At 56.9% G+C, this 12,768-nt stretch overlaps 1 protein-coding gene across 1 annotated transcript in view; it reads right to left on the bottom strand.

Moving 5' to 3' along the window:
• LOC132389434 (protein FAM50A-like) overlaps nt 1-12,768 on the bottom strand; it is a 261,951-nt gene that overhangs the window by 23,600 nt on the left and 225,583 nt on the right. The window contains 2 exon segments of the mRNA XM_059961959.1: nt 6,930-6,975; nt 6,978-6,998. Coding sequence (XP_059817942.1) covers nt 6,930-6,975; nt 6,978-6,998 — 67 coding nt within the window.

The raw sequence follows: 12,768 nt of genomic DNA on the forward strand, positions 1-12,768 counted from the left end.
TGTGACTGCCCCGGGTGTCACCATGGGCCCATCCTGCGTGTTGCCCCATGCCCGCCTGATGTGTCTCCGTGACTGCCCCGCATGTCACCATGGGCCCATCCTGCGTGTTGCTCCATTGCCCCATGCCCGCCTGATGTGTCTCCCCGTGACTGCCCTGCATGTCACCATGGGCCCATCCTGCGTGTTGCCCCATGCCCGCCTGATGTGTCTCCGTGACTGCCCCGCATGTCACCATGGGCCCATCCTGCGTGTTGCTCCATTGCCCCATGCCTGCCTGATGTGTCTCCGTGACTGCCCCACATGTCACCATGGGCCCATCCTGCATGTTGCCCCATGCCCGCCTGATGTGTCTCCCTGTGACTGCCCCGCATGTCACCATGGGCCCATCCTGCGTGTTGCTCCATTGCCCCGTGCCCGCCTCATGTGTCCCTCTGTGACTATTTCAGTACACGTGTACCAGTGTCGACATTCATTATCACGATTCCAGACTGTTCAATGTCATTTCCAGTACCCAAGTGTAAAGGAGAACTAAATAATTGTTACTCCGGATCTGATGCAGCATAAAAAAAAATCACAAGATAAAGATCACAATAATAATAAAAACACAATAAATATTAAACATGAGTTCATCGACTATAGCTCAGCATTTAACACCATCATTCCCACAATCCTGATTGAGAAGTTACAGAACCTGTGCCTCTGTACCTCTCGCGGCAATTGGACCCTTGACTTCCTAACCAGAAGGCGACTATCTGTGCAGATTGGTGACAACATATCCTCCTTGCTGAAAATCAACACTGGTGCACCTCAAGGGTGTGTGCTTAGCCCACTGCTCTACTCTCTACACAGCTCAAATGCCATTTATAAATTTGCTGATAATACAACCATTGGTGGTAGAAACTTAGAAGGAGATGAGAGGGCATACAGGAGCAATATATACTGACTACGGGAGTGGTGTCGCAGCAACAACCTGGCACTCAATATCAGTAAGACGAAAGAGCTGATTGTGGACTTCGCAGTTTCAAAATCCTGAGTGTCAAGATCTCTAAGGATCTAACCTGGTCCCAACATATTGATGCAGTTTTAAAGAAGGCGTCAGCATTATATTTTATTAGTAATTTGAAAAGATTTGGTATGTCAACAAAAACACTCAAAAACTCCTATAGATGAACCGTGAAGAGCATTCTGAAAGGCTGGGTCACTGTCTGGTATGGTGGTGGGGGGGTTCTACTGCACAGGACCGAAAGAAGCTGCACAGGGTCGTAAGTTTAGTCAGTTCCATCTTGGGCACTAGCCTACAAAGTACCCAGGACATCTTCAAGGAGCGGTGTCTCAGAAAGGCAGCGTCCATTATAAAGGACCTCCAGCACCCAGGGCATGCCCTTTTCTCGCTGTTACCATCAGGTAGGAGGTACAGAAGCCTGAAGGCACACACTCAGCGATTCAGGAACAGCTTCTTCCCCTCTGCCATTGAATGCCTAAACCCATGAACACTACCTCACTTTTTAAAATATATGTTATTTGTTTTTGTATGGTTTTTAATCTATTCAATATACATATACTGCAATTTATTTATCTATTTTCACCTTTTTTCTCCTATGTTGTGTATTGCATTGAACTGCTGCTGCTAAGTTAACAAATTACGTGACACATGCCGGTGATGGTAAACCGGATTCTGATTCTGACGTAAGATAGCTTATATAAATAAAGTAGTGGTGGTTGGGAGCGTGGAGGGGTGGGTGGGTTGATCAGCCACACTGCTTAGGGAAAGGAACCGTGGTTCTGGCATGATGTTACTTGGCCTCCTCCCTGATAGAAGTGGGACTGACAGTATATATGCAGGCTGGTGCCGCTGAAGCATTGGAGAGCGTTGCAGACAGTTTCGAAACCATGCAGAGATGTCGCACATTAGGAAGCTCTCCACTGCTTATCAGTAGACCAACGTGAACACTGATGTTCAAAGTCCAGCTCTCTTCAGCCTCCTCAGAAAGCAGAGGCATGATGAGCTTTCTTGATTGTGTAGAACATGGTCTGGGACATCGAGTGGCTGTGTGAGGAGTTTGAAACTGCTGTGCCACTGAAGTAAAGAGGGGTGTGAATGAAGACAATAACCACCTCCTTTGTCCTAATGATATGGGGAAAGGTTACTTGCCTGCTTCCAGGCCTCGAGCTTTATCACCTCCTCTGTGACAGCGGTTTAAATCATTTGAACACCAGTGACAGTCAGTGCGACGTCAGCAGGTTCTGGAGTCAGAGTTCCATGTGGGCAGGAGGAACGAGATCCGGTGACCCCCGAGGCTTCAAGGCCTAGTGTTCGGGGTCCTGCAATCAACCAGTGTTAGGTTATCACCGGATCCTGGGATCAGTGCTGAGGATCGAATCGGAATTCCACAAGTCCAGTCCAGTGGGGAGGTCAAAGCCCAATGTTCGCCAGCCCGAGCCCGTGCCCGCTGGAGACCAGACCTTTGAGTGTGGGGGTGTGATGCAGGGAGGAATTGTGCTGGTTTTGCTGCTGTTTGTGGCTCTGCTGAGCATTGTGGGATTGCAACGTTGTTGCCAGACAGTGTGGTGACACGCGGGTGTGCATCCTCGTGTGCGTGGGATGTCGACACAAATAATACATTTCACTGCCTGTTTCAATGTACACGTGATAAGTACACTTGAATCTTTTCAGGGAGTGTGTGATGGGACGGTGTGGAGGGAGATTCACTCTGTGTCTGACCCCGGGAGTGTGTGATGGGACGGTGTGGAGGGAGATTCACTCTGTGTCTGACCCCGGGAGTGTTTGATGGGACGGTGTGGAGGGAGATTCACTTTGTGTGTGACACCGGGAGTGTTTGATGGGACGGTGTGGAGGGAGCTTCACTCTGTGTCTGACCCCGGGAGTGTGTGATGGGACGGTGTGGAGGGAGATTCACTCTGTGTCTGACCCCGGGAGTGTGTGATGGGACGGTGTGGAGGGAGCTTCACTCTGTGTCTGACCCCGGGAGTGTGTGATGGGACGGTGTGGAGGGAGCTTCACTCTGTGTCTGACCCCGGGAGTGTGTGATGGGACGGTGTGGAGGGAGTTTCACTCTGTGTCTGACCCCGGGAGTGTGTGATGGGACGGTGTGGAGGAAGCTTCACTCTGTGTCTGACCCCGGGAGTGTGTGATAGGACGGTGTGGATGGGGTTTCACTCTGTGTCTGACCCCGGGAGTGTGTGATGGGACGGTGTGGAGGGAGATTCACTCTGTGTCTGACCCCGGGAGTGTGTGATGGGACGGTGTGGAGGGAGATTCACTCTGTGTCTGACCCCGGGAGTGTGTGATGGGACAGTGTGGAGGGAGATTCACTCTGTGTCTGACCCTGGGAGTGTGTAATGGGACTGTGTGGAGGGAGATTCACTCTGTGTCTGACCCCAGGAGTGTTTGATGGGACAGTGTGGAGGGGGTTTCACTCTGTGTCTGACCCCGGGAATGTGTGATGGGACGGTGTGGAGGGGGTTTCACTCTGTGTCTGACCCCGGGAGTGTATGATGGGACGGTGTGGAGGGGGTTTCACTCTGTGTCTGACCCTGGGAATGTGTGATGGGACGGTGTGGAGGGAGATTCATTCTGTGTCTGACTCCGGGAGTGTGTGATGGGATGGTGTGGAGGGAGCTTCACCCTGTGTCTGACCCCAGGAACGTGTGATGGGGCAGTGTGGGAGAAATTTCACTCTGTGTCTGACTTGTCCCATGGGAACCTGTACTGGGAGACTGCCGAAGGAGCTTTACTCTGGGCTGTTGATGCCCTGGGAGATTTTGACCGGATGGCATTAAGGAAGGTCTATAACACATCTAATCTGGTAGTGTTGACTAGTTGCATTAAGGACCCAAGATAGATACTTCCTGTTGTCCTCTCTGAGTGTTCCCGATGGGAAATGGTCTGGTCAGACTCTCAACAATGAAACTGCAAGGCAACTGGATCAAAGCTGGCTTTTCAGTGCTGAGTGATGAGAGCTCTGGGAGAATGCTGACCCGTCCCGGGTGTATCACTTTGAAGTGCTGAAGTCGAGGGCCGCGGAACTGAGGAAGCACGAGGCCCTCTCCTTTGTCCTCACCCGAGGCTCAATGTTCGAGATTCAAGTTTATTTATCAGGTGTAAGCGAGACAAAGAATAAAATGCATTGTTTGTGTTAACAAACTACGCGACTCCCTCGTCCACTCGTCGTCGTCCCCCATCCCTTCCCACCGATCTCCCTCCTGGCACTTATCCTTGTAAGCAGAGCAAGTGCTACACCTGCCCTTACACTTCCTCCCTCACCACCATTCAGAGCCCCAGACAGTCCTTCCAGGTGAGGCGACACTTCACCTGTGAGTCAGCTGGTGTGATATACTGTGTCTGGTGCTCCCGGTGTGGCCTTTTATATATTGGTGAGACCTGACGCAGACTGGGGGACCGTTTCGCTGAACACCTACGCTTGGTCCGCCAGAGAAAGCAGGATCTCCCAGTGGCCACACATTTTAATTCCATGTCCCATTCCCATTCTAATATGTCTATCCATGGCCTCCTCTACTGTCAAGATGAATCCACACTCAGGTTGGAGGAACAACACCTTATATACCGGCTGGATAGCCTCCAACCTGATGGCATGAACATTGACTTCTCTAACTTCCGTTAATGCCCCTCCTCCCCTTCTTACCCCATCCCTGACATATTTAGTTATTTGTTTTTTTTTCTCTCTCTCTGCCTGTCACCCTGCCTGTTTTCCATCTCCCTCTGGTGCTCCCCCCTCCCCCTTTCTTTCTCCCGAGGCCTCCCGTCCCGTGATCCTTTCCCTTCTCCAGCTGTGTATCACTTCCGCCAATCACCTTTCCAGCTCTTAGCTTCATCCCACCCCCTCCGGGCTTCTCCTATCATTTTGGATTCCCCCCCCCCCCCACTACTTTCAAATCTCTTACTATCTTTCCTTTCAGTTAGTCCTGACGAAGGGTCTCAGCCCGAAACGTCGACAGCGCTTCTCCCTATAGATGCTGCCTGGCCTGCTGTGTTCCACCAGCATCTTGTGTGTGTTGTCTGTCCTGACGAAGGGTCTCAGCCCGAAACGTCGACAGCGCTTCTCCCTATAGATGCTGCCTGGCCTGCTGTGTTCCACCAGCATTTTGTGTGTGTTGTCTGTCCTGACGAAGGGTCTCGGCCCGAAACGTCGACAGCGCTTCTCCCTATAGATGCTGCCTGGCCTGCTGTGTTCCACCAGCATCTTGTGTGTGTTGTCTGTCCTGACGAAGGGTCTCGGCCTGAAACGTCGACAGCGCTTCTCCCTATAGATGCTGCCTGGCCTGCTGTGTTGCACCAGCATTTTGTGTGTGTTGTCTGTCCTGACGAAGGGTCTCGGCCCGAAACGTCGACAGCGCTTCTCCCTATAGATGCTGCCTGGCCTGCTGTGTTCCACCAGCATCTTGTGTGTGTTGTCTGTCCTGACGAAGGGTCTCGGCCTGAAACGTCGACAGCGCTTCTCCCTATAGATGCTGCCTGGCCTGCTGTGTTCCACCAGCATCTTGTGTGTGTTGTCTGTCCTGACGAAGGGTCTCGGCCCGAAACGTCGACAGTGCTTCTCCCTATAGATGCTGCCTGGCCTGCTGTGTTCCACCAGCATCTTGTGTGTGTCACCTGAGGGTGAGCTGGTGGGCAGCCCACAAGTGTCTCCCTCATTCCAGCGCCAACGTAGCATGCCTACAATACTTATAGAACAAAGTGGAGCCAACGGGTGGGAAAGCAACATGGAATCAAGCCCCCTTTCTGTTTCCCAACCACACACAGACAATCTCTAACCCCGAGAAAGGACGTATTCTTCAGCCACCAGCGCCCTCAGAGTCAAACGCAGTCACGCAGAACTACCACCCCCACCCTCGGGACCAGAGTCATGTGAGGGAGAGGTCCAGCACCCTCGGGACCAGAGTCAGGACGTATTCTTCAGCCACCAGCGCCCTCAGAGTCAAACGCAGTCACGCAGAACTACCACCCCCACCGGACTTGCAGAGATTCACAGACCCTAACCTGCACGCTGGTGGTGATGTAGGGGTGGTAGAGAGGCGATGCCCTGCTTAGAGGAAGGACCACCTAACACTGGAGATTCAGAAAACACAAAGTGCACTGCAGATGCTGTCGTCAAATCAAGACGTACAAAAAAGCTGGATGAACTCAGCAGGCCGGGCAGCATTCGTTGAAAGAAGCAGTCAATGTTTCGGGTCGAGACCCTTCGTCAGGACTGGAGATTCAGAGCTGGCCAACAGTAGGCACCAGGGATTTGAACCGGCGGATGGGAGCTGCCCAAATTTAGAAACCGGGGGACAGGAGGCGGTGAAGATTCAGAACGGTGGTCGGGAGGTGCTAGTTGTCAGGAGATGTTGGGGACTCAGAGCTGGCAGCCAAAAGGCACCAGGGATTCAGAGCTGGTGGACAGGAGATGTTGGGGACTCAGAGCTGGCAGCCAGAAGGCACCAGGGATTCAGAGCTGATGGACAGGAGATGTTGGGGACTCAGAGCTGGCAGCCAGAAGGCACCAGGGATTCAGAGCTGGTGGACAGGAGATGTTGGGGACTCAGAGCTGGCAGCCAGAAGGCACCAGGGGATTCAGAGCTGGTGGGACAGGAGATGTTGGGGACTCAGAGCTGGCAGCCAAAAGGCACCAGGGATTCAGAGCTGGTGGACAGGAGATGTTGGGGACTCAGAGCTGGCAGCCAGAAGGCACCAGGGATTCAGAGCTGGTGGACAGGAGATGTTGGGGTCTCAGAGCTGGCAGCCAGAAGGCACCAGGGATTCAGAGCTGGTGGACAGGAGATGTTGGGGTCTCAGAGCTGGCAGCCCGAAGGCACCAGGGATTCAGAGCTGGTGGACAGGAGATGTTGGGGACCGGGAGCCAGCAGACGGGAGATACTGGCAGATGAGAGGAGAGGGGCGGCCATACCTTTGATCTTCTCTTGTTTGTTGGCCCACTCCTGTCGCAATTCCTCCCCGCCAATCGGTTCTCTTCCTCCTGCAGAAACAGGGCTACAGGTGAAGCTGTGGTCAGAGACCCTTCAGCCCATATGGGCCCTGCTGGCCAGCAACCAGTGAACGGGATGTCGTTCTCCCCACACTCCCATCACCTTCCCCAAATCCAACCCTCGAACCACACACAGGGGCTGCTAAACCCTCCCATCACCTCGCCCCTGATAGGTTGAAGTTGCATAAGACGTTGGTGAGGCATAATTTGGAGTATTGTGTGCAGTTTTGGTCATCTACCCAGAGGACTGAAAAAGGACAGAGAAAATTTACGAGGGTGTTGCCAGGACTTGTAGGGAAAAAGATTGATTCCCTGAAACACAGAAGACTGAGGGGAGATTTGATGGAAGTATACAAACCTATGGGGGGTATAGACAGCATAAATGCAAGCAGGCTTTCTCCACTGAGTTTGGGATGGGACTACGACTAGAGGAAAAAGGTGAAATGTTTAAGGGGATCGCAAGGGGAAACTTCTTCACTCGAGGATGGTGGGAGTGTGGAGCGAGCTGTTGGCCGAAGTGATGATCTGGGCACAATCTCAGCACTTAAGAGAAGTTCGAATAGGTACATGAATGGGAACAGTATGCAGGGCGACGGTTCCAGGTGTGGTTCGATGGGACAGGCAGAGTAACCGTTCAGCGCAGGTTAGATGGGCCAAAGGGCCTATTTCTGACACCATGGTGATCTATGACTATATTACAGGCCACAATCGTCCCGCGCACCCACACACTCACCCATCCCACCCACACACACCCGTCCCACCCCACCCATCCACGCACACTCATCCATCCCACCCACACACTCATGCATCCCACCCACACACTCACCCATCCCACCCACACACTCACCCATCCCACACACGCACACACACCAGTACCACCCAGGCACACTCACCCATCCCAACCACACACAGACTCATGCGTCCCCACCCACACACACCTGTCCCACCCCACCCACCCACCACACACTCAGACATCCCACCCATCCCACACACTCGTCCCTCCCACATCATAGCGCCCCCTCCTCCGCCCCTCCCACAGTGAGGCACTCTCTCCTCACTCCTTGCATGACACAGCCTGCGACGAGGGAGACCACCCTGGAGATGTGGGTAGGACAGTCAGGGCTGCTGCTGGGGAACAGGCATTCGGGAAGTTTACTGTTCCATGTTGAACAACACCAGCTCTGTGTGATCCTGTGGTCTCCCACACATTCCTGCTGCACTCTCCAGATTATACAGCACTCTATCGTGTCACTGCAACACCCCAAAAGCCTCACGCATCTGGCAGACAGCTGGCAGCAGCAGTCCATTCCAGACGGGCGAAGGTGTCCTGGTGTGACCTTTCTCCAAATGTGTTGAGTTTGTAACTGAGATATGGTCACACCCAAAGAGAGAGTGAGTGAGTGTGAGTGTGGAGGGGAGGACAGAGAGAGGGGGAGAGAGAGGGGAAAGAGAGAGAGGGAGGGAGAGAGAGGAAGGAGAGGGGAGGAGGCAGAGAGAAGGGGAAAGGGAGAGAGAGGGGGAGGGGGAGGAGGGGGTAGAGAGGGGAGAGAGAGGGAGGGGGAGAGGGGGAGGGGGGAGAGAGAGAGAGGGGGGATGGAGAGGGGGAGAGAGAGAGAGAGTGTGAGTCAGTCCCCAGTGGGGATCTACATGTGAGTATGAGAGAGAATGTGTGTGTTTCTGTGTCTGTGTGAGACAGAGAGAGACTGTCCTGAGTGGGGATCTGCACGTGAGAGTGAGAGTGACAGTGTGTGAGAGAGACAGAGAGGAAACAGAAAAAGGAGGGGGGAGAGAGAGAGACTGTTCTCCCAGTAAGGGGGTGGGTGTATGTGTGTGTGTGTGTGCAGCCATCTGCCTGTTGTGTCTTCATTGGCAAAGACAAAGCCAGACTGTGAAGGGTCAGGTGTAGGTCAGTCTCGCACTGTCCTCCACAATGCCGGATGTGGAGTATCTAGATGGTGGTGCAGCCCAGCAGAGTGGGGTCACTCTGGTGAGCAGGCGGCTGCCCATTAGTACCCACAAATCAAAGGGCACACACACACCTAACTCATGCACCCACTCACCCAGACACACACACACCCGTTCTTGCACACACCTAACTCATGCACCCAGACACACACACACGGCGGAGTGTGCAGTGGGACCCAAGTGCTGGTAGAGTGGTGGAAGAGGGGGTTAACCACAGGACTAGCTGAGCCCAGTGAGAAGGCGACGGGAATCCTGCCGAGGCAGCAACACACTTGCCTGCTACTGAATGCAGCCTTTGTAACCCTTGCAGTGAGGCCTCTCGGGACCATGTCAGTGCCAGAGAGGCCCCGAGCCAAGTGCCTCACGCAGCAAGCATTCAAACACCATGCCCAACAGAGGCAACGGGTACCCCTTGGCAAATTGGCCACAGGTAGAGGGCACCAATGCCCAGAGGGTGGTTGAGGGCAGCAGAACCCCCCACACTCCCCCACCTTGACACAGCTGAGGGGAGGACCTCGGCAGGGGGGAGAAGGCGGTGATGCTCTGAACATGGAGAGGAGGTTTCCGAACAGCAGCCTCTCCCCCCGACAGTCCTGGGGAACACCCCAGCAAGTCTGTCCGAGTGTGGGGTGGGGGGGGCCTCCGGCCTGTTCCCCTCCCCCCCGACAGTCCTGGGGAACACCCCAGCAAGTCTGTCCGTGTGTGGGTGGGGGGGAGGCCTCCGGCCTGTTCCTCTCCCCCCGACAGTCCTGGGGAACACCCCAGCGTCTGTCCGTGTGTGGGTGGGGGGGGCCTCCGGCCTGTTCCTCTCCCCCCGACAGTCCTGGGGAACACCCCAGCAAGTCTGTCCGTTGTGTGGGTGGGGGGGGACTCCGGCCTGTTCCCCCTCCCCCCGACAGTCCTGGGGAACACCCCAGCGTCTGTCTGTGTGTGGGTGGGGGGGGCCTCCGGCCTGTTCCCCCTCCCCCCGACAGTCCTGGGGAACAACCCCCAGCGTCTGTCTGTGTGTGTGGCTGGGGGGGGACTCCGGCCTGTTCCTCTCCCCCCGATAGTCCTGGGGAACACCCCAGCGTCTGTCTGTGTGTGGCTGGGGGGGGACTCCGGCCTGTTCCTCTCCCCCCGATAGTCCTGGGGAACACCCCATGGGGGGGGGACTCCGGCCTGTTCCTCTCCCCCCGATAGTCCCTGGGGAACACCCCAGCGTCTGTCTGTGTGTGGGTGGGGGGGGGGGCCTCCGGCCTGTTCCCCTCCCCCCGACAGTCCTGGGGAACACCCCAGCAAGTCTGTCCGTGTGTAGACGGTACGGATACTCTGGGTGGAGTGGGGAGGGGGGCCTCCGGCCTGTTCCAGGAGCCTACACTGCCTGCACTATGGCTGGATTACTCGAGGGACATCAACCCCATTCCGCAGCCATGAGGGGAGAGTTGTAGATGAGGGTTCAACTGATCCTTTGAGAGATTGGGTGGGGGGAGAGTAGTGCTGAGAGAATGATACCAGAAAGAACTCCTACTCAGAGTGGGAGCGCCGCGCTGTGGGAGGGGCAGTGAGGGAGGTACACCACGCTGTGGGAGGGGCAGTGAGGGAGGTACACCACGCTGTGGGAGGGGCAGTGAGGGAGGTACACTGCGCTGCGGGAGGGGGGAGGGTCAGTGAGGGAGGAACACCGCACTCTGGGAGGGTCAGTGAGGGAGGTACACCATGCTGTGGGAGGGGCAGTGAGGGAGGTACACCACGCTGTGGGAGGGGCAGTGAGGGAGGTACACATGCTGTGGGAGGGGCAGTGAGGGAGGTACACCGCGCTGTGGGAGGGGCAGTGAGGGAGGTACACCACGCTGTGGGAGGGGCAGTGAGGGAGGTACACCACGCTGTGGGAGGGGCAGTGAGGGAGGTACACCACGCTGTGGGAGGGGCAGTGAGGGAGGTACACCGCGCTGTGGGAGGGGCAGTGAGGGAGGTACACCACACTGTGGGAGGGGCAGTGAGGGAGATACACCGCGCTGCGTGAGGGTCAGTGAGGGAGGTACACCACGCTGTGGGAGGGGCAGTGAGGGAGGTACACCGCACTACGGGAGGGGAGAGGGGCAGTGAGGGAGGTACACCACGCTGTGGGAGGGGCAGTGGAGGGAGGTACACCACGCTGTGGGAGGGGCAGTGAGGGAGGTACACCGCGCTGTGGGAGGGGCAGTGAGGGAGGTACACTGCGCTGTGGGAGGGGCAGTGAGGGAGGTACACCACGCTGTGGGAGGGGCAGTGAGGAGGTACACCACGCTGTGGGAGGGGCAGTGAGGGAGGTACACTACGCTGTGGGAGGGGCAGTGAGGGAGGTACACCGCGCTGTGGGAGGGGCAGTGAGGGAGGTACACCACACTGTGGGAGGGGCAGTGAGGGAGATACACCGCGCTGCGTGAGGGTCAGTGAGGGAGGTACACCACGCTGTGGGAGGGGCAGTGAGGGAGGTACACCGCACTACGGGAGGGGAGAGGGGCAGTGAGGGAGGTACACCACGCTGTGGGAGGGGCAGTGAGGGAGGTTACACTGCGCTGTGGGAGGGGCAGTGAGGGAGGTAAACCACGCTGTGGGAGGGGCAGTGAGGGAGGTACACTGCGCTGCGGGAGGGGGGAGGGTCAGTGAGGGAGGTACAACGCACTCTGGGAGGGTCAGTGAGGGAGGTACACACGCTGCGGGAGGGGGAGGGTCAGTGAGGGAGGTACACCACGCTGTGGAGGGGCAGTGAGGGAGGTACACTGCGCTGTGGGAGGGGCAGTGAGGGAGGTACACCACGCTGTGGGAGGGGCAGTGAGGGAGGTACACCACGCTGTGGGAGGGGCAGTGAGGGAGGTACACTACGCTGTGGGAGGGGCAGTGAGGGAGGTACACCGCGCTGTGGGAGGGGCAGTGAGGGAGGTACACCACACTGTGGGAGGGGCAGTGAGGGAGATACACCGCGCTGCGTGAGGGTCAGTGAGGGGAGGTACACCACGCTGTGGGAGGGGCAGTGAGGGAGGTACACCACGCTGTGGGAGGGGCAGTGAGGGAGGTACACTGCGCTGTGGGAGGGGCAGTGAGGGAGGTAAACCACGCTGTGGGAGGGGCAGTGAGGGAGGTACACTGCGCTGCGGGAGGGGGGAGGGTCAGTGAGGGAGGTACAACGCACTCTGGGAGGGTCAGTGAGGGAGGTACACCACGCTGCGGGAGGGGGAGGGTCAGTGAGGGAGGTACACCACGCTGCGGGAGGGGGAGGGTCAGTGAGGGAGGTACACTGCGCTGTGGGAGGGGCAGTGAGGGAGGTACACCACGCTGTGGAGGGGCAGTGAGGGAGGTACACCGCGCTGTGGGAGGGGCAGTGAGGGAGGTTACACCACGCTGTGGGAGGGGCAGTGAGGGGAGGTAACACTGCACTGCGGGAGGGGAGAGGGGCAGTGAGGGAGGTACACCACGCTGTGGGAGGGGCACTGAGGGAGGTACACCGCGCTATGGGAGGGGCAGTGAGGGAGGTAAACCACGCTGTGGGAGGGGCAGTGAGGGAGGTACACTGCGCTGCGGGAGGGGGGAGGGTCAGTGAGGGAGGTACACCGCACTCTGGGAGGGTCAGTGAGGGAGGTACACCACGCTGCGGGAGGGGGAGGGTCAGTGAGGAGGTACACCGCACTCTCGGAGGGTCAGTGAGGGAGGTACACCATGCTGCGGGAGGGGGAGGGTCAGTGAGGGAGGTACACTGCGCTGTGGGAGGGGCAGTGAGGGAGGTACACCGCGCTGCGGGAGGGGGGAGGGTCAGTGAGGGAGGTACACCGCACTC

Source organism: Hypanus sabinus, unplaced genomic scaffold (genome assembly GCF_030144855.1).
Source record: "Hypanus sabinus isolate sHypSab1 unplaced genomic scaffold, sHypSab1.hap1 scaffold_567, whole genome shotgun sequence".
In the NCBI taxonomy this organism is placed as follows: domain Eukaryota; kingdom Metazoa; phylum Chordata; class Chondrichthyes; order Myliobatiformes; family Dasyatidae; genus Hypanus; species Hypanus sabinus.